General features: G+C 38.9%; 1 protein-coding gene and 1 non-coding gene across 2 annotated transcripts in view; both read right to left on the bottom strand.

The window, feature by feature from the left end:
- The window catches only part of RERE (arginine-glutamic acid dipeptide repeats), a 284,989-nt gene that overhangs the window by 95,796 nt on the left and 167,724 nt on the right, over positions 1-21,469 (bottom strand). Inside the window, 3 exon segments of the mRNA XM_039841989.1 lie at positions 5,354-5,453; positions 6,555-6,679; positions 13,768-13,816. Of these exon segments, the coding sequence (XP_039697923.1) occupies positions 5,354-5,453; positions 6,555-6,679; positions 13,768-13,816 (274 nt within the window).
- LOC120585907 (5S ribosomal RNA) lies at positions 4,013-4,131 on the bottom strand. Its single transcript, XR_005648572.1, has one exon. It is a non-coding gene; the product is annotated as a 5S ribosomal RNA (ribosomal RNA).

The following is a 21,469-nucleotide window of genomic DNA, read 5'->3' as shown; positions in this document are numbered from 1 at the left end:
TGATATCAAAGCCAGATAAAGATATCACAAAGAAAGAAAACTATAGCTCAATATTCATCATGAAAAAAATGTAAGTTTTCAACAAAATATTAGCAAATTCAATCCTGTAGTACATAATGACCAAGCAGGATTTATCCTAGGAAGGCACAGTTGGCTTAACATTTGAAAGGAATCAATGTAATTTACCACATTAACAGAATAAAGTATAACAAGAAAAATTAGCATTTGACAAAATTTAATGCCCATTCATGATAAAAACCTCAACAAACATAGATATAAAAGGAAAAATTCTAAGAAAGAACCAAAAAAGGAAGGCAGGGAGGGAGAAAGGGCAGGAGGAAAGGAAGGAAGGAGGGAGGGAAGCGGGAAGAGGAGGAAGGAGGAAGGAAGAATCTTGCATTGTACTTAGCAGTGAATGACAACGTTCTCCCCCTAAGATGAGAAAGAGGCAAAGATGTCCACTCTCAACGCATCTATTCACTATCGTACTGGAGGTCCAAGTGAGTTCAACAAAGCACAAAAAAGGAAAGAAAATGTACAAATCAGAAAGGTAGAGGTAAAACTGTCTTTATTTGCAGATGACCTCACTGCGTGCAAAGAAAATCCTAAGGAACCAACTAGAAGGCGACTAGAATTTATAGCAGGGCCAAACACAAGGTCACCATATAAAAACTGATTATGTGTCCCATCAATGAACACTCAGAAGCTGAAATTTATAAAATACAGTATTAACGGCATCTTCAAACTGTAATTACTTAGGATAAATTTAACAAAATATGTGTAAGACCTGAAAACTATAGAATCTTACACACAAAAAGTTAAAGAAACTTTTTTTAAAAATGGAGAGATATAAGAGGTTCGTGGGCTGAAAGATTCAATATTGTTAAGATGTCAATTCTTCCCAAACTGATCCACAGATTTAATGCAATCCCAATCAAAATTCCACCAAGCCTTTTTAAAAACAGAAACTGGTAAGCTGATTCTAAAATTTATATGGAAATGCCAATGACCAAAAATAGCAAAGCAATCTTGAAAAACAAGCACAAAAATAAGACCTACACTGCCTGAATTCCTATAGTGCTGAGGTACTGATAAAGACATTCATTAGATCAGTGAAACAGAACAGAATCCAGAAAAAGACCAAACACATACCTGCAGTTGATGTTCAATAAAGGTATCAAGGCAATTAAATGAGAAAAGTCTGTTTTCAACAAATGTTGCTCCAACACCTGGCATTTGTGTAGAAAAGGATGAACTTTCACCCCCTACTTCGCATCACATACAAAATGAATTCGAAATGAATCACAGTCTTAAATGTAAGAACTAAAACTTCAAAAAGAAAGCAGAGATATAATTTTTGTAATCATGAGGTGATCAAAGATACTTTCATAAAGGAAAATGATATACTGGACTTCAATAAAATCAAATATTTTGCTCTTTGAATGATACCATCATAAAAAGAAGTCATCATATGGGAGAAAATATTCATAATACTCATTTACCATAATATATGATAAATATTCATGTTAAAGGACTTGTATCAATATGAAAAGAAGTCTTACAATAAATTAGTCTAAAGACAAATAACTCAGTTTTTAAAATTAGGCAAAAGATTTGACTGGGCAAAGATACTTCACAAGATCTACAAATGGGCAATACGACATGAAAAGATGCTCGACATCGTGAACAGTCAGGAAATTCAAATCTGAACCCTCAATGAGCTATCACCACACACCTATCAAAAGAGCTAAAATCAAAAAAGCCGACAACACTGGTCTTGCTGAGGATGGCGAAGACCCAAAAGCCACGCACCCTGGCAGGAGTGTAAGTGGTGCGGCTGCTCTGGAAGCCTGTCTGACGCTGTCTTAAGAAGCTCCCTGCTTGCATGAGACCCTGCCACTCCATCCCCAGGAGTTCGCTCAGGAGACATGAAAATATGAATCTACACGAAGACGACGGGTGTAACAATGTTCATAACACCTTTATTCCTAACGGCCAATAGCTTGGAAACAGCCCAAAGGTGAACAAGATAAAGCACTGTGAATTTCCACACAGTGGACTATTACTCAGCAGTAAAAAAAAAAAATGAACTACTAATACTACAACTACATAAATGAATTTCAAACTTATGCTGGCAGAAGCCAGACCTAAACGATGACATACAACATTATTCCCTTCGTACAACGTTTTAGGAGATGCAAAACAATCTAAAATGAGAGAAAACACAGTGGGTATCTGAGGCTGGAAGAGCAAAAGACTACAGAAGGGCATGAGGCAACTTCTGGTGAGTGCTGGAAACGTTTTGTATCTTGATCACTAGTTTTGCCATAGTTTCACTGGTGTTTTTTCACCTGAAAAAACTCAGCAGATGGTATACTTTAAGTCAGAGGAGTTTATTATAAAGTACACCCCAATAAGTTGTTTTGAAAATTACACTAAAAATCTCATTTGTGAAAAAGAAAAACTGGGAGTTAAAATAAGTAATCCAGAAGAGCTTATATTTAAAACTAGGTTCACAAAATTGTCAAAAAGAACTGACAGTTCAAAATTTTCTATTAGTGATGACAGTTTTAAAAATTAAATGACCTACTTAAGTGCACTTATATTTAAATAGTTTGAATGTTAAACACACTTATGTGGCCATAGTGCAGATTTCATATATTTTAAATTTCTATAGTGTCCTGGGAAATAGGAAGTAGACTCAGGTTTATTCTAAATTGATAAATGTCTAACCTTGTTTTGACTCTATGCTACACTTTAAGAAAACAAATACTTTTCACATGACAATGTATTTATCTTTTAAATTTACAATGTAACATAGTTCAAAACTTGTTACTCCAAAGAAGTAAAAATAAACATAAACTTCTCACAAGACTTTCCCACTCACTTCATTAAACAAAGTGTCTACAACTAAAACTCTCTGTGAGCCAGTATGACAATGAAATACAAAAATTAAGACAGCCACGAAATTTTTCCATTCATCGCAAAATGAGAACACAACTCCGTCTTTCGGTGGCTGAAGTGCTTGCATTGCATAACCCAAGACACCTGAGCTGGCTTGCCTCGACAAGAAGAATCCCAAATGATGGGATGGCAGCTTCATAGAAATGAAAACTCATAAAACTAAAAACCCTCTGGCGATGCTTAGGAAAACTTCAGAAAGAACTTGATACAAAGGACCCTGAGCAAAAATAATCCAAATTATTTCTGTAGAGAAGTTATGTTCTACAGAATCCTTTGAGGGTTTGGAATAGAAAGAGAATAAATCAGATAAATTCAGGAAAGTGCCAAAAATAGATTATTTCATTACATATGGTAACATCTTCATTATTCAGAATTCGACTGATCAGCACAGTCACAAAAGGGGAATTTTTTTCATAAAGCTTTTATACAAAAAACTCAACAGAAAACAAGCAAATATCCAAGAGTTACTTTGAACACACATTTTTAAGGACAACTAAATTCACAGACATTCACACCTACACCTACCATAGCTACTGTTTGCACTATCAACAAGCTCTGAGTTTCAGTTTCCTCATTTGTAAAATAATCTCGAAGGCCCTTCTGGCTTCTATTATTACATGTTCAGAATAATGATTACTTATAAAAACAAAACCCCTAAGTACCAACAAGGTGAGGGAGTAAACAAATATATATGGAAATGTGAAAAATCTTTCGGTTACTGAGAACATGGCATATGCCCAGCAAGATCATTCAAACTCCAACATACAAGAGACTGTTGTGACGTGAAGTAATACCCCAGAAACAATAACTGACCAAGAATAAATGTCAACTACATCATATATCAATATGTTCAGACATCTACATGTTTCCTCAAAAGCAAGCTATATAGTAGACAGATCCCTAAATTGGGAATCCGGGTTACTTTCCACCCTTCATTATGAACTTTTTATTTTTTTATTTTTTTAGGCGAGGCAACCCTTAGTTGACCTCACAGACTGCAAGGACTTTGTCAGCTTACTATCCCTTATTTTTTTATTATTATTTTTTACGCCTACAACACCTGGTCTTCCTAGGAGGTCTCCCATCCAAGTACTAACCAGGCCCAACCCTGCTTAGCTTCCGAGATCGGACGGGATCGGGCTTCTTCAGGGTGGCATGGCCAGAGACAATTGTGAACTTTTTAGATCGGCATTCAACAAGTTATCTGGCCTTTCTAAGCCTTGGATTTTTATCTATTTAGAGATTGGAACAGATGATCTCTAAAGTCCTTTCCAACTCTGGTTGACCAATCAAGAAAAAAACCGAAAGGGCGCTTAAATTACACTCAGTTCACCATGAGAAGACTTGTGCAGCCTCACGCTCAGCAGCCTCACGCTCAGCAGCCTAGGCGCGCGCGCGCGCGCGCACACACACACACACACACCCACACACCCCCCCATCTAGACTCTCTACTACACGGAACGCGATCAAACTCGTCAGCACGTCTCCAGATCTAATGATTTCACATTAGGAACCACGCAGAGAAGAATTAGTTCAAGAAACTTTAAAATACATTGTTTCCTAAACAGCCCTGTAGGATATATTCAAAAGTCAAAAAGACATGTCCAAGAAAAGCAAACTGGTTTCGGTGGTCATGCTGTTTGCAGCAGTGAGTGTTATTCTGAGCTACTGGGTGTGGTATGAGATTAAAGCAGATGAGTAACCATGGTGGGATGTCATGCAACCAACTCAGTACCTTCAGGCTCACTTGTTATATTTCGCTTTAGATTTTTTTAGGGACTGTTATTTTTAAAACTTAATTTTGTTTTATAATCCTATGAAATATTCCCATGGTTCCAAAGTCAAATCTATAAAAAACAAATCTGTTCAAAGAAGTCTAGCTTCCTCTCCAGTGCCACCATGCACTGTGAACATGGGGTCTCGGACACAGAGACAGCACTGTTGACCACAGAAGAGCATGGCCTCAGGATCTAAAACTTGACTGCATGGCCTTACATCATGACCTAACTGCACTACAATGGCAATAACAATAGGACCAGTTTAGAGGGTGTTGTGAGGATTAAAAAAACTCATCTATGCACAGCTTTCTGCTTTGTGAGATCTCAGTAAAGATTAGCCACCAGCATCAGGCTCTCCTGTGAAGTTCGCCACGATGCTGCAGTACAGACGCAGATGAGGAAGAGAACCTGGAGGTGATCCAGCCCTGGCCTGAGGTTGTGGAGTCCTGTGGCCGAGGCCACAGCTCATCTTTTGATCCCAGCCGCACATCACAGTACTCGTGACTAAGATGCCAGGCTCCTCCACGTCCCCTGCTCATCGTATATTCCCCCAAGTCAGCACAGGGACCAAAAAAACTCTCTTCACGCCCAAGTGACTTCAAAAAACTCACTGTGTTTAGTGCATTGAGAGTGGTGTCGTCCCGAGATGCTGCAACACAGCCATCCTCTGTGGAACCTCCATCACACATGCCTGCAAAGGCCGCCATGCTCCTTAGAAGACAAGAAGAGAAAACATCAGTACAGAAATGTTAACCCTCAATTTTCAGAGTACATTTTCCGCCCAGACCAAAGTCCATTACTACAGGCATGATAAGCCAGAGTTCTTGGTCCTGCTTCTGCTCGTTTTAAAAAGAAAAAATTTTAAAGTTCTGTACAGTTCACCCTTCACTCACTCAGAGAAATGTTACTTTTACTCCTGTCCACTGTCTCGTCTCTTCCCATTCTTTATCACTACTCTCATTTCAGTTCTGCGAACATGAATCTACAACTGCTTCCCACAGCAACTGGCTTGATGACAACCTTCTGAACCAAAGTTTCCAAGAAACATATAAAATTAAATCCTCTGAAATTTTACTTAATTCCTTTCATGCTACATATCAGCTACCTTTAGGAGAATTAAAAGTAAAAAAAGATAAAAAGGAGTCTTCGTAGTGATTCGCCCTGCTGTAATGTTCTCATTGCTACTGCACGCCCCCATGGACAGCACTACTGACCACGAAACAGCCAGTGCTAAGATTCGGCCGCTTGGCCTTGTTTCCGAGTTTTTTTGTTGCGCATTGTTGAGGCTGTAGTGAGTCTAAGAAATCACTGCAGACAAAGGAAGGCCCTCTGCCAGCACTACGGGTGTCAGGGGCAGATGTAAACTTCTCTTTTGCAGTTTAGACATATGGAGGTTAGCAAGTTCTCACGTAAGGAAGCCACAAAAATGTCACGTTTAGGCATGGCGCCAATGAATAGCCACAAAGTAGAGAAATCTGTAATGTGATTTTAAGATGGGCCGAATGACCCAATTACTCAACTGGATTGAGAAGTGTTGATAATTGCAAGTACGGCTTAACATGTTTTCCTTCTAAAGAGTTCTAAAATCTGGTATGAGACAAACATCAAGAAGAAAAAAGTGACTTTACCACAGTAAAACTATTTTTCTCTGTTAGGAAGGATCATGGCTCTGATTACAGAGCGTACAACAAAACAAAATCAGAGACTGCCCGATATATAAATAAAATTTCAGGGGGAAGGAGAGAGTTCACTGCCTGCTGATCAACTCAGATGGCCTAATTCAGAAAGCAGGAGGAGGCGAATTCCTGTTACCTTGCTGCCCTCAAGTACATAAGGAGGTCACAATCATTAACTCCAGGCATCCAGACCAGTTCCTCATGTTGGGTCACAGTGTCACCATCTGGAGAAGGGAATGGTTGCAAATCGGGAAGTTTGGCCTGTAAGACAGGGATGAAGTGGTCACAATCACTCCCTTTAAAGAGCTGCCTCAGGCAGGCCCTGGGAACAGATGCAGCAGCTCACTGGGCCTGCTTCTTCAGGCCGCACGGAACCAACAGCTACACCAGGAGTCACTGCAGCTGGCCTGCAGCACATTTCAGCAGCATTTCACAGAGAAGGTTTCACAATGGACTGTTTAATCGCTACTCAAAGAGCAGCAGACAAGGGCAAAGTTAAACCACGGCCCGCAGACCCAGAGAGTGAAATAGAAATGGATACGTGTGAATCAAAAATCAAAAATCAAAAAATGTCTCAGGAGATAATGGCATCTTGATAAAGAAGGGGAAAACACACACATTTCAAATATAACAAGTTTATAAAGAGACATCTACAATAAAATATCACCTAAGAATAATGGCTAAAAAAAATTAAATGAACTATCTTATTAAATTAATGCTCTTCTCAAGTGAGTCGATAACAATGTAAGTCATGGTAATCATCAAAAAAAGACATGGAATTGCAGTCAACATTAAAGACAGAGCTGAACTAAATGATGGTGATAGAAATTAGATGAGTAGCAGCTTCAGGAGGAGAGGCCTGCTTTTGAAGGGGCAGGAGGGGACTTTCTGAGCAATGTTCTGCCTTGATATGAACTGTCACAGCAGATTGCACAGTAAACACAAGATACCAACATACTGTACATAAAGTATAATAAAAAAATTTTTAAATATTTGAACATCGATTGTCAATTTCGGCTCAAATAAACTATAACAATTCAACCAAAAAAATCTCAACCTCAGAGCTCAATAACCAAGATTCTAAGTCACCTCTGGTTTGGAGATTTAGATACCTTGAGCATTTCTCATCCTCACTCTGCTAGGGCAGAGCAAGAGGAAGCAGGACTATCAGAGATCTACGAAAAGTCAGCCATCTGCAAGGCACATTGTTCTTATTTTCTTAAAAGATGAACATGGACACATTAGTTTAATATTTTAAAGTAAGGGGTGTAATTTAAAAGCTCGTGTCCACAGAACCCAAGCAAAAAAAATTAAATGAATTAAGCAGGCAGAGTATAAGGCAGCACTGTCCAAGAGGAATAAAATGAGAGCCACAGATTTCGTTTTAAATATTCTAGTATCCCCATTAAATAAAACACCACATTCCAATTTGGACTAGCCGCATGCCAAGCACTCAAAGCCACAGGTGGCAGTGGCTCCTGGACTGGGCATGCAGATATTAGGTACCGAGGAGTGAAGGGAAGCAGGTGAAATGGAGAGAAAGTTGCCCCTTCCAGGGAATGCTGCCATGCAGGAATGTGATCCAGAGTGTGTGCATTCTCCAATTTTTTCCAAACTTCAAAAATCTTAATTATTATGTAAAAGCTCCTGGTTTTAAATGTTGGTTAGTCAAGTTTTTAAAACAACTGTGTACCAGAGTACAACATCAGGAGGCCATGTGGCTCTCGGACAACGAGTTCAACCTCTGTGTCACATGCTGTCTTTGATGCCTCTAAATGTGTATCGAGCATGGATCTCCTCCAAACGAGGATGTTCTTCTTTAATCTAGTATTGACTTTTATAACATTAACTGGGTGCCACAATTAGTTCTGCTTAATATACAGTGAATGTTTTGGAATGAAATCAAAACACAATAGATATTCACATCAAAAGATCTTTAACACTTGTGCTGAGCTCTGCTTCCCCAGTACCAGGTGTGGTACCTGGCGCAGCAGCTCTCCGATGGCTGTTTGTCAAGTTAATTAAAAAGTGCTACTGCTATGCAGGACGACCAACTCCCCTAGAGAAAAATGAGCTAGAAATATAATTAGTTTATAGAAAAAGAAATGCATGTAGCTCTTAATCATAGAAAAAGATGGTCTACCTTGCTGAGAAATGTAAATTAACTGAAGAGATACCATTTCCCATCTATCAAGTTAAAATAAATCCCAAAGTGTGACAACATACAAGGCTGTGTTGTTAACATGGACGCAAAACGGCACAATCTGTATGGAGGGGAATTTTGTAATTTCCTCGGAACCATACGTGCACTTGCCCTCTAAGCCAGCCAGCCTCTTCTAGTGATATATCCCAAAGATATGCTGGCAGAAACGTAAAAACCTACATGGACGGACTATTTACTGCATCATTAATTACAACAGCAAATGACTGGAAGCAACCCAAATAAATACCCATCAAGAGGGACTGGAAGAATAAACTGTTACACCCGCTCAGTGGAGTTCCATGAAGGGACAGAAGGAAATGTGATGGGGCTCTGAGTTGCTGTGCAGGGGGACACCAAGATACACTGTTAAAAGATAAAAGAAAGGTGGTAAAGGTGTGTGTTATGCTACCATTTTTCAAGGAACAGGATGTGGGGAAAAATATAAATAAGATGGATAAATCACAACTCTAAATTAAAAAGCCGAAACAATGATTATCCATCAGGGAGGGAGAAAAACATAGGAGGGGGACAGCGATAGAAGACAGACTTTTTAACACACTTTGTGTGTATGTTTGACGTTGGAGCCATGTAAATATTTTACATAATTATCAAAACAAAATTAAGTTTAAAGAACAATGATCCTATAAACTCTAAAGCAAAATGAAACAAATGGACCTAACTCTGCACTGAGTTGGTTCCTCTCTAGAAAGTATTTCAAGTAACTTTAAAACACATCAATTTGCCTGTAGAGCTCTAGGGAGACATATTCTAAGGCCCCCCAAAATATTAATAGTAAGCCGTTTTCAATAATCATACTATTTATATCAGTGTGACTTGTTACTTCTGAGCTGTTATATGTATGTTATGGCCAATGAATACTTACGTTTAAAAAATGGGCTTTAACACATTAGAAAAAGATACAGATTTGGAAAAAAAAAATAGGATTACTATAAGGTCTATATAAAAATTTGAATTTGAATTATAAGTATCAGAAAGAAGAAAAAAGAAAAAAAGCTATTTCCTGATCTGTTTCCTAAAACGGCCTGGAAACTAGTAACTGACCCAATAATAATGAACACCCCAATAATAATGAACACCCCAATAGTCAGCGGAAAGACATCACTTCCCACTGACACGATGAGGGCTCCTACGAGAAAAGTTTAATTACAAATCTAGGGTAGAGTTGTACAAGATGATTATTAAAATCATGTCATACCAGATAAAAGGAACGTACCAAAGATCACCGGAGTTGAGTCAAAAGGACACAGAAGGCAAAAGAAAGAGGCTCCTAACAGCTCCCAAATAATTTCATCATCAATAAGATTAACTGCAATGGCTTAGCAGACAATAAATTATAAATCCATTGGTCACCACTGGAAGATGTTGGGGAGCCAGCTCTCAGTATTTTGAAAACTGATAGAGGGGAAGAATCACACATTTATCTGCCTTTTCTCTGTGATTCCAGGAATCAAACAGTTAAGGGGGAAGTGTCATTAATTCAGCTAGTAAAGGAAGGAATGATAGGCTTAGAATATCACCATTTTGAGATCCCTAATTAAATAGTGGATCTAAGTAACAAGCAAAGGCTGCAAATCATTAAAAGAGAGACACATGTGCCTCCTAGTAGACGCGCACAGTACCGCCCTGAGGTATTCCTGCCAGGGGTGGGTACCAAACTGGAATGGGATAAAACCTCCGGATTTAACTACTAATTTTCAAGATATGCCAAGGACAAGGGAACAAGTTTAATGACACATAAAGATGAAATTAACTAGATCCAGACTGTGGGACCCTATAAGACAAAACATTCAAGTTTCTTCAACACATAGAGAGATGGGGTGGAAAACACGAGAAACATGAAGAGATTTATGAGACTTATCAAACAGTTACAATGCCATGACTCTTATTTAGACTCCAATTTGAACTATAAAAAAAAAAAAAAAAAAAACAGAAAGTGAAGGACAATTAGGGAAATCTGGATATAGTGGACACTTGAATATTAAGAAACTGCTAATTTTTATTAGGTATGATTTATTGTTTTTTGAAAGAGCTCTTATCTTTGGGATATTTACAAGTACAATGATATATTTGTGATTCATTTCAAAATAACAGTGGGAAAGGTGTGAGAAAGAATAAATCAGACAAGATTTACCAACAATTAAAATGCGTGAATCTGAGTAATAAGGAAAAAGGGGGCTTACTGTACTAATCTTTCCCTACTTTTATATATGTTAATATTTTACCTAATAAGTTAAAATTTTTAAGAAGTTAAATGTTGTCAATTCTTTAAAAGAATTGGTATATTTGGTACTCCAAAACATTCCTTTTTAAAGATAGACTATACAGAAGATATTTTAAATCTGAGATAAATATCTGGTTTTAAGTGAAAGTAAACAAAAATCCAAGCATAGTAAATCTGTCCCTTTCTAAGAATTTAAGTGTCTTTTACTTCAGAACCACTTTTTCTGTCATGATAGGAAGAAAAATCTACAAAATAAAATTCTAGGAAGAGATCTCAAGACACTGGAAACATGGAGGAAGAAAAAAATGGGTGGGAAAAATACAGTGGCGGGACAGAGCAGAGAAAGGGAGAGGTGTACCGCGCCAAGTACTGGACTCCTCGGTTAAAAGGGAAGTCCTCGACCTGAGGGCACAGGAAACACAACAGGGAGGTGGGAATCGGTGCCCCTAAGAGGCCGCACCAAGAAAAGGGGTGACGGCAGGTCCTTTTGTTCAAGATCATTTCACTGTAAACGTTGATGAGATGCCACAGGAACTTAACTCTTGTTTATATCAATCAGCCTCTGGTAAAACTGGTTTCATCATTCGTTTTGCGTAAAGTTACAGAACCTACCAACAATGGTGGGCGAGGACTTAACTGTACTTGAACAAGGCAGACGTTAAGGGGAGTGTCCTCTGGCAGTTTCTTCTGCCTGTCTCAGTTATAATCCTAGTTCTGGGACGAGAAGTATCTTCTAGTGAAGAGATGCCCCTGATGGTTTCTGTCTTTTGGCTTTAATAGTCCTTTAATTATTAATTTCTTTCTCACTAGAGTTAGAATAGATTTTAAACATATGAATGACGTACAAGAAATGCTCAAAATCTAGACTGAAAAATGACTGACTAAACAGATTATCAAAACCTCTTTACCCTTAGAAGGAGTTGCCTGTACCACAAGTCTCTAGTATACCTAGGCCATAGTGGCAGACTCCCAACATCCATTCCAACTCAAATGCCAGTCCATGCCAATCATGCTAACCCTAATTTCCTCATGGGTTGGAAATGGACACACGACCCAATCCATTCTGGGAGAGACAGGGACTAAAAGAGACCTTCCGGGAGGATTTTGCTTGCTTCTAAGGGGAAGAGAAGGGTGATACCTTTCCTCCTCTCAACATCTGCTGTATTTCATTCACTGTAAGATCCACTGTTATTTTCTGTGCACTCAGAAAGGAAAAATCCTGCCAATTAAATTATAATCGCACCACAGAATGTACGATGAAACTCATCAGAGGTAATAAATGTGAAGGGAAGAAGTGCATTTTAGGATCAATGAGATCCAGCTACCAGCATACTGCAAGAAGCCAGCCCGGGGGACAGCCAAGCAAGAGAGCCCCAGAAAAGGAGAGCCGAGTCCTGTCTGACCAGAATGTGATGGTATGTAAGACCATACACAGCCAAGTTCAGCTAGAGTTTTCTGCTCCTGCCCATCAAAGTACACTAACTGATAGAGAGATCAAAAAACAGATGACAAACATGACACCAGAGTCTTAGTAAACTGAATAAAACATGAGAGGGCACAGGTCACAACACAACAAGCTTCCGGCTGACAAGTACCTAACCATCTTGACTCTTCTGAACAAAAGGGAATTTTTAAAAAGTTAAAATGAAAGTATGTGGTGATCAAATGTTCATAGATAGGCTGACAAACAAAATGTGATATATACATGTAATAAATTATTCAGCCTTAAAAAGAAATTAAACTCTGACATATGCTACAACATAGGTGCACCGTGAGGACATTATGCTAAGTAAAATAAGCCAGACACAAAGGACAAATAACATGTGATTCCACTGACATGAACTACCTAGAGTAGGAAAATTTATGCAGACAGAGAGTAGACTGTGGATGCCAGGAGCAGAGAGACAGAAGAACGGGGAGGTAGTGTTTAATGGGGACAGAGTTTCTGTTTGGGAATGTGAAAAAGTTCTGGAGGTGGATGGCGGTAATGGTTGCAATATATACTTAATGCTACTTAACTATACACTTAAAAATGGTTAGAATGGTAAATTTTATTTATTTTTTTTTTAATTTTTAAAATTTATTTTATTTTTTTTTAATTTTTTTAATTTTTAATTAAATTTATTGGGGTAACATTGGTTAATACAATTATATAATTTTCAGGTGTACATTATCATTTGACAACTGTATATTTTATTGTGTGTTTAGCACCCAGTCCAGTCTCTTTCAGCTACCATATACTTGATCCTCTTTACCCACTTTGCCCTCTCCCTAAATCCTATATTTGACCCCCTTTACCCCATCTTTCTCCCCCGTCCTCCTCCACCCCACTAGTAATCACTAGTCTGTATTCCATGTCCACGAGTCTGTGTTTGTTTGTCCAGCTCATTTGTTGCTTTTAGGTTTATATCCCACATATAAATGTTATCATGATTTTCAACGTTTTCTGTCTGCCTTATTTCGTATAGCATGATTAACTCAAGGTCCATCCATGTTGTCACAAATGGCAGTATTTCATCTCTTCTTACGGCTGAGTAATATTGCATTGTATACATGTACCACAGCTTCTTTAGCCAATCATCTATCGTAGGACACTTCGGTTGCTTCCATGTCCTGGCCACTGTGAATAATGCTGCTGTGAAAATCTTTTCAGATATAGGTTTCCAAGTCTTTGGGGTAAATACCGAGTAGAGGGACTGGTAGATCATAGAATGATAAATTTTACATTATATTTTACCACAAAAAAAATAAAAGTATGAGGTAATCTGGAAAAAAAATCTGCATTTATATAAAAATTCCCTGTAACAATAAAAACAGTTCTAAGCTGCTGCTCAGCACAATAAAGGGCCAGCAGAAGAATGAGAAATAAAAATCTATTAAAGAAGTTACCTAAATGTGCTTTACCTGATGGCTAGGCCCAACTCGGATTTCCCCCTGGGTGCTGTTCAGCCTCCTGTCACGAAAAGAGTAGATCAGGTTAGCAAATACAGTTCTGACATAAACATTCACAAATTTTTCAAGAAGAATAATTCCCTTCAAATACACGAGTGGTAACTCAGGAAGAATGATCTTCTCCACTCTTAATGTCGCCCTGTACGGTACATGCCCCCACTGCTCGCACCTCCAAAACCCTTTGCTCCTACAAGCCCCGTGACCCGCTCCCTGGCCCGGGTATCTACACACCATTCATCCTGCCTCAGCAGGACCCCAACAGATGTTTCTTCTTTCCAAAACATTTCAGGGCGCCCTACAATAAACCTTATTAAAACATAAACAAGATAACTTATGGCTCCTAGCAAACACACTGGGTCATTCACGCATTCATTCATTTGACAAATATTCATTAAGTACTTGCTATAAGCCAGAAACTGTCCTAGGCATTGGGAATAAAGCAATGAACCAAACAATGTTCTTGCCTTCTTGGAACTTACATTCTAATTCAGAGTAAAGAAAAAAAGAAAAGAAAAATAATATGTCAGATGACAATAAGGGCCAAGGAATTAGGTAGATGGTAGATGGTGAAGTAGTTTTACATTTCTTTATACAGGACCGTTAGAAAAAGTCGTATTAGTAAAGTGAAATCTGAGCAGGGGTGGAGAAGGTATGAGGGAGTGACCGGCAGGCCTGGGAGGTGCAAGGGCCCGACTCAGCTCTGTCTGTGCCATTCTTACTGCACCTGCGACGCCACCCTCCTTTGCTCCAAATCCCAAATGTCTAGGTTCCTTTCAAAAGCCGCTATTTCCAAGAAGTCTTTCTTGATCTCCTCCCCATTTCACCCCGTACACCCACAAAAGTGTGAGGAGTCTTCCTCTTTTCACTCCTTCACAAAATATTTATTGAACATCTCTCTCGTCCTAGGCCTTGTATAGGGCACTTACTGGGTGTACAGTAATAGACAAAGAAATATAGTTCCTGTCTCCCTGGAGCTCACAGTTTGCAGCTGCCTGTCACCCTCAATCTGAGTCACGACTATCTACAGTATCAGAAAAAACCCTTTCTGTGCCCAGTGACAAGTCTGTGTTGTGTTTACCATGACCGCTGGATTGTCAATATTGCCCAGAAGACTTTCACCCAGTGACAGCTGCTCGATGAGTACTTGTTGACTTGGACTGAACTGAAGAGCAGAATAAAGCGGCAAAGGACCAAAGAGGAAGCACCATCTCTTAGTTTCCTCCCGTGGATCTGACAACCCCACGTTTGAAGTTGTTAAAATGAATTTTGAAAAACTATTAATTCCTTCAGAGGCCTTGAGTCCAGCACTTTCTTCTTTTAATCCAACAGTTTCTCTCACGGAGAGTCTTACTTTGGCAAAGGCAGACGGTAGATATGACAAAGGACGGGAGATGAGTAACAGAAAGGACAGCTGTGTATCCAGTAGTCGTGAGCTTCCTCTCCGTCTATCACGGGCGGTACCACCCCCCGCCCCAAACACCATTCATAAACGCCAAACATTTCAGGAGAAACAGAGCACAAAAATGAAATGGGGAGTGACCAGAATTCGGTAGGCTTCAAGAGGAGACAGTCCATGAAGTGGTTAAGTTCCGAAGAGACCTCTGAAGGAGATAGGAAGCACAGCAGCGGGGCAAAGCAGAGGCCAAGCAGGACAAAGCCCTGCAGAGGTGCGGGCTCAGAGCGGGGGCTGCACAGGGAGAAAGGCACGAAGTGCTGACTTCAAAATATAAGTCATCTTCATTTCCTCAACAGGCAAATAGTATGTTGCAGACAGACACTAGAAGATAGACTGTTCTGGTAGGGTTACGTGGGAGTTACAAGAGGCTGCTCTAGGAGGCAGGTGGAGGAATCAGAGGCCAGGAGGCTACTTTCACCACAGTACTTCTTTAGGAAAAACAAGCAGTCAGCGTTACCATCTCCCTTCCAACTTGTCCCTTTGTTTCGTAACTGTGAACAAAACTGGCTGCCAAAAGCTCTCTCCTTTATTTCTAAATACTTTCCAAATGCTTGCCTGCCTACATGTAAATCGAGCCAAATGTATCATCTCAGAAAGCTGTAGCCACAGCCCATCCAGTAACTGTACCCAGAGCTCAACTTTCAGGTTCTTCTAGAAGGTCTATGTTATGCCAAGGTTCTCAAGTGGTTAGTTATGAAAGCATTTCCCCATTACTGTTACATACACTGCTAAGTCCCTCATAATTCCAGGACAAACATTCCTGGTTCATTTATTTTTAATACTTTTTTCTTTTATATTTTTGTGTTTTTTTCTTACTTTTTCTTTTGTTTTTTAATTTTAATGTTTAATAAGCCAATATCATATTTAGTTTAAAAATGTAACACGATAAGAACCACCAAATACCTCATTGAATATACCTACATATATTCTACTTATATGTGTGAAAATGGAGGCCAATAATGACTCACACTGCTAATAATGAGACAAGTAAGACAAAAAAATGTGTTGGAAGGCTCAAGAGCCTTGACTAGAAACGATTTCTCTCTTTTACACCCACAAAGATTACTAATAAGGTGAGTGGGTTAAAAAGCACAAAATAAAGGTAAAACAAAGGAACTTTTAAAAAGCTTATTTAAAAATCAATTTTACAAAGTTGTTTTTGAGCAAGATTACATAAGTGGACAATGGCATTAGCTACCAGGTCCAGGAACTCCCAAATACAGAATAAATGGCAGAAAAACTTTTTAGGTCCAAGATACAAGAAAGCAGATAGCAACACACCCCATTAGAGAAAACTAGATGCACCCGGGAGAAAAGCTGTCAGGATATGAACTGAAGATGAAAGACAAGAAGTAGCTGCAGGGGAAACTGCCAGCATCCAGCTGTATCTGAGATGCACAGAACAATCACCATCCTCCCCTCCTTTTGACAGCATCTGAATTCTGCATTAAACTAAACGCTCCTCCCTTGCTGCCTCACGGCTCCCTTCTTCCTGAATGCTCCTTTTGTGTTTCATACCATGCTATGAGAGGATAACAGTCTACTATGACTAATTTGGACATTTCCTACCTTCACCCACTCTGAGACTGTAAGCTTCTAGAGTACAGGAACTGAGATTTAATTCATTTTTCCTCTCCCCCAGAATCTAACGGAGTACCTACATGGCATTATTATGCACTCAGAACAAATTAAAAGTTCCTCAGCTGCATGAATAGCTCTGGACTACTAAAATGTAAAATTTGACAAAACTCACCAGGAATTCTTACTTAAATGAAATAAATAGCTTGTAGAAAATACCTGATGATCATCCGCTGACTACTACATTTCCCTCATATGTAACAACAATTCTCAAACTTCTGGGTCTCAGAACCCCTTTATATTCCTCAAATTAATGAGCATTTTAAGGAAGTTGTGTTTTTGAGAAATTTCAAAATATTTATTTACTTACTTATTGCAATAAGCTCATTACATATTAACATGTGTAACATGTTTTATGAAAAATAACTGTATTTAAACAAAAAACTATAGTGAAAATAAAAGCACTATGTTACATATTCACAAATTTCTTTAGTGGAAGACAGCTGGATTCTCATGTCTGCTTTTACATCCAGTCCGTTGCAATATGTTTGCCACTCTCCAACGTATATGAAGAAAATGAGGCCTCATACACATGGTTGGAGAATGGAAGAATATTTTAATATCTTTTTGATAAATATAGATATTCTTTTTTATACATCAAAACCCTAACAACAAGTAAGTTATTCCTTAAAGGTTTGTGCACAACATGAGTCTAAAATTTTATCAATGATCTTTTGGACTCTTTTACATTAAAATCCACTATTCTGTCTTAGCCTCTGGATGGATCTTCTGCCCAGAAACGATTCTGTAATGTCACACACTGGTTAGATGGAAAATCTTAGTTCGCTAAGTTCTACACATCTTCCAAACATCAACACAGTTCATTATGTAATTTTTAAAGAGCACATCTTTAATATCACCACCCGTCTTCTAAAGAAAGCCAGTAAGTGCACCGAAGCTGCCAAGCTCGGAGCAGTGAGTATAAGATTTTTAAAATTCAAATTTTAACTTGGAAGCCCAAAGTTCAGCACTGGCAAATACAATTAGTTGTTTTCCTTGAAATGGTAGGCTCACTTCATCCACTTTCAGTAAAGTGCCTGCCAGTTACCCAAGTCAGTCAGTTATTCTTTCAAGTAAAAACAGAATGCCATGAAAAAAGGGGCTAGCTAAGCTCCAGTTCAAACAAACAACCATGTCCCTTGGTATGTAGCAGAATTTATGTCACTTCCCATATCATCACTTCCCAAAGAACATGACAAAGACAGACCACCTTAGGGTTGAGATTTGATTAAATTAATAATGGGTCCACAAACCACACTCTGAGGAGCCCCAGTTATGAAACATTCTGAACTTTTAGAAAATATTGGAGGCTGAAATTCCAAAGGTCCCTAATCTAGAAGATGCCAGGTTTATCCTTCAATCAGCAATAATAGCTAACATTTAAGTACTTTCTATCTGTTCTGGGTGCTCTATAGTATTATCTCATTTCTATGTAATAATTCATTTAATTTATATATTAATATTAATGAAAGTATTAGTAGCGATACTCACAGAAATTCAGATCTCATTCTATCTTGTATTTAAACAAGAAGTTTCTGCTTCGTGTACAGCACTGTTTAATTAACACAGTAGGTATGGGCAAAGCCAAGGTGGTCATCAGTTGAGGAAGCAATATCCAGACCAAGGACAGAGGAAATCTCAGCAAGGCCAGGTAAAGGATATTACATATGAAATAAGAGACCAGCGGTGGAAGTCGTGCAGCAAGATAATGCAGGACACATCTATATACACCTTCATCCTTGCCTCAGGGTTTTCACTGCAGTATCTCAAATTCAGATATCTTATAGTTACATGATAAACACAAGCAAAATAACAGTGCTTTCTATGACAGATACACTTTATTTCATTATTCCCATGACAACCTTATGAGGTAGTATCTCCACTTTATAGATAACAGTACTAACTATAACATCAATAAAGAAATTAACATATACACTGAACATTTACTATGTACCAGGCATTTCAAGCTAAAAAAATTCTATATAATTTTCTTATCTAACCTTAAGGATGACCCTGTAAAGTAGGTGCCATTATTACCTGTCCAGATGAGGAAACTGAAGCTAAGAAAGGTTATGAAATTACCCAAGGTTACACAGCCAACATGTGGAAAAACAGGATTCAGACTCGATCAAGTTTAGTCAACTCCAAAGGCAGAATGATTAAATTACTAAACCGAAATTACAAAATTAATTATAAATAGAACCAGTATGAGAAGCCACATCCTTTTCTCTAGTTCAGTTCTATGTTCATTTCAAGCACTAAAGCCAAGACCAAATGATCAAAAAGAGATTTTTTTAAGTTTGAAATCATGTTAAAAAAGAAAACCTATCGAAGCAAAGGCCAACTTATATAACATTATCAAAATGACATAATTATAGACAAAGAGAACAGAGCGGTGGTTGCCGGATGGCAAGGATGGCGAGGGAGAGGGTAGGGTGGAGAGATCTTTGTGATGATGGGCTGGATCTGCATCACAGTGGTGGGTACACAGAGCTACGCTCGTGATGAAATGGCCCAGACCTGTACACACGCTGTACTAATGCCAACATCCAGGTTCGATGCTGCATCAGAGTCACACACAATGTAGCAAGGGAGTAAGGGAGGGAAGGATGCATGGGAGCACTCTGATGCATCTTGCAACTTCCTGTGCATGTAAAAAATTCAAAGTTTGTAAAAAGACAAAAGAAGAGGTTAGCCAAGTGACATATTACAAAGGATAAGAAAGAAAGTTAGACATATGAACAGCTGATTAAATGACAAATCGATTCCCCACAAAATATACTGTGGACAAGCAGAACAGGTAACTGAAGAAAGAATGCCACAGTTAATGAGCAATGAGATTCAAGGAATTAAATCATTCAAGGAGTTAACTCAAATCACGTATTTCTTTTTTCTCTGTGTTTACTAAGAATCTCTGGTATGGGCCATCCTAGTAAACACATCCTTAGTAACTCATATCCTTACGTGAATTAGACTTTAAAAAAAAAAAAGAATTGTCACCATCCTCACCAGCAAGGAGGACTTTCTCTATGAGGCTAATATAAATAATATATGTTTCTCAAAACAGCTGAGGTTCAGTCGCCATTATGCTGCAAATTTTTGCTTTGGAATATGAAAAAATAGTCCCACAAGCCAAATTACAAGAATAATGGTAAGTCATTGTGTTTATTCCTTGAGTATTAAAAAAAAGAGAAAGAAATTCATTGTATATGAAATCTGATACAAAAGAAACCAATGTAACAAAGCAGTATCCATGGCAACTACAACTTAATATTTCAGTCCTCTTCAGCTGCAGTGGATTAAATAAAATGACAAGATGTTCCCTTTGAAAAGTAACCTGTTACCATGGAAACATTTTAGTCTAAGAAGTAAACAGGGGATGGGCAGAAAGGAGCAGGAAGCCTGCAACTGAATATCAAAAAGGGAGAAGCATCTATGCAAAGGAGATGAGAAAGCTGGCTGGCCAGACATGGTGTGTGTGTGAGGGGAGGCGGGTGGGGGTGGGGTACTCCTTGAGAGAAGCGCACCAGCTGGAAAGAGGAGCCTGGACAAAACTGCTTCTTCATCCTAATGAAAGCGGATGGTGTGTGGGACGCAAAGGTCTGCAAACGTTCGCTCAAGACACTCAAGTATCTCTCTACAGGATCATGGTAACTGCTTAAGGCAAGGACTTGCATCTATGGGGGAAGAAGAGAGAGAGATGAGGACATGGGGTCCAGGGGAAATGACATGACCTGGCTGAACAGAGGCCTTTTACAGGAGCTGGGTGAATTCTCATCATAACCCAGACCTGGTCACCACCCCAATCATGGACCATAAGAGCAGTGTGGCCTGTGGCACGTTCCCAAAAGGCCGGGTCTGATAACTCTCAAGTGAGATCCCTGCTCTGTGGCTGGTGTCACGTGTGAATGAAATCACTGTGCAATCTTCCCTCACCCGTCCTTCAGATCGCAATGCTCAAAGAGCAGATAATTCTTAATCTTTTCTACAAGGTATTAAGCTGAGTGGGAAGACTGACATGAAATCAACTGAAAGTAGACAAGGAATTCTACTTATGAGCTCATTCGGAAAGTGACCACGGAAATGGTCTATGGGTCAGAAAGAAATATACCAAATTTTAGGCAAACAGAAAGGCAATTTATCGGAGTCACTTCTTTGTGGAAGGGCTGTGGGCGGGAATGAAAATGAGGCTGATAAGGAGGAAGACCAGACGACGTGAGGCTTTCTCCGATTTGTCCAACATGAACGCATATTTCTTTAACAGTCTGAAATTTCTTTAAAGTCTAACATAGTATCTTAAAAGTCCATGTAAAGTTTGTATTCTTTTCCAGAACATATACTCACTCATCCTAAGACAGAAAATATTTTCCCTAACTCTGAATAAAATCACTGTGCTTTGTATATCCTACCAGGATGTCCCATGTCTCTGGTATGCCACTACTGAGAGAGAAGAGTTGTCACACACACTTGGGTCTAGATGCTCAAGTATGGGGGTAGAGCACAGACTTCAGAGTCACATTAACCCAGATTAAAATTTCAGTACCAAGGTTTTATTAGCTC

This window comes from Pteropus medius, unplaced genomic scaffold (genome assembly GCF_902729225.1).
Source record: "Pteropus medius unplaced genomic scaffold, Ma_sr-lr_union100, whole genome shotgun sequence".
Classification (NCBI taxonomy): Eukaryota; Metazoa; Chordata; class Mammalia; order Chiroptera; family Pteropodidae; genus Pteropus; species Pteropus medius.
The sequence above is the reverse complement of the archived record's forward strand: the minus strand, read 5'-3'. Positions and strand labels throughout refer to the sequence as shown.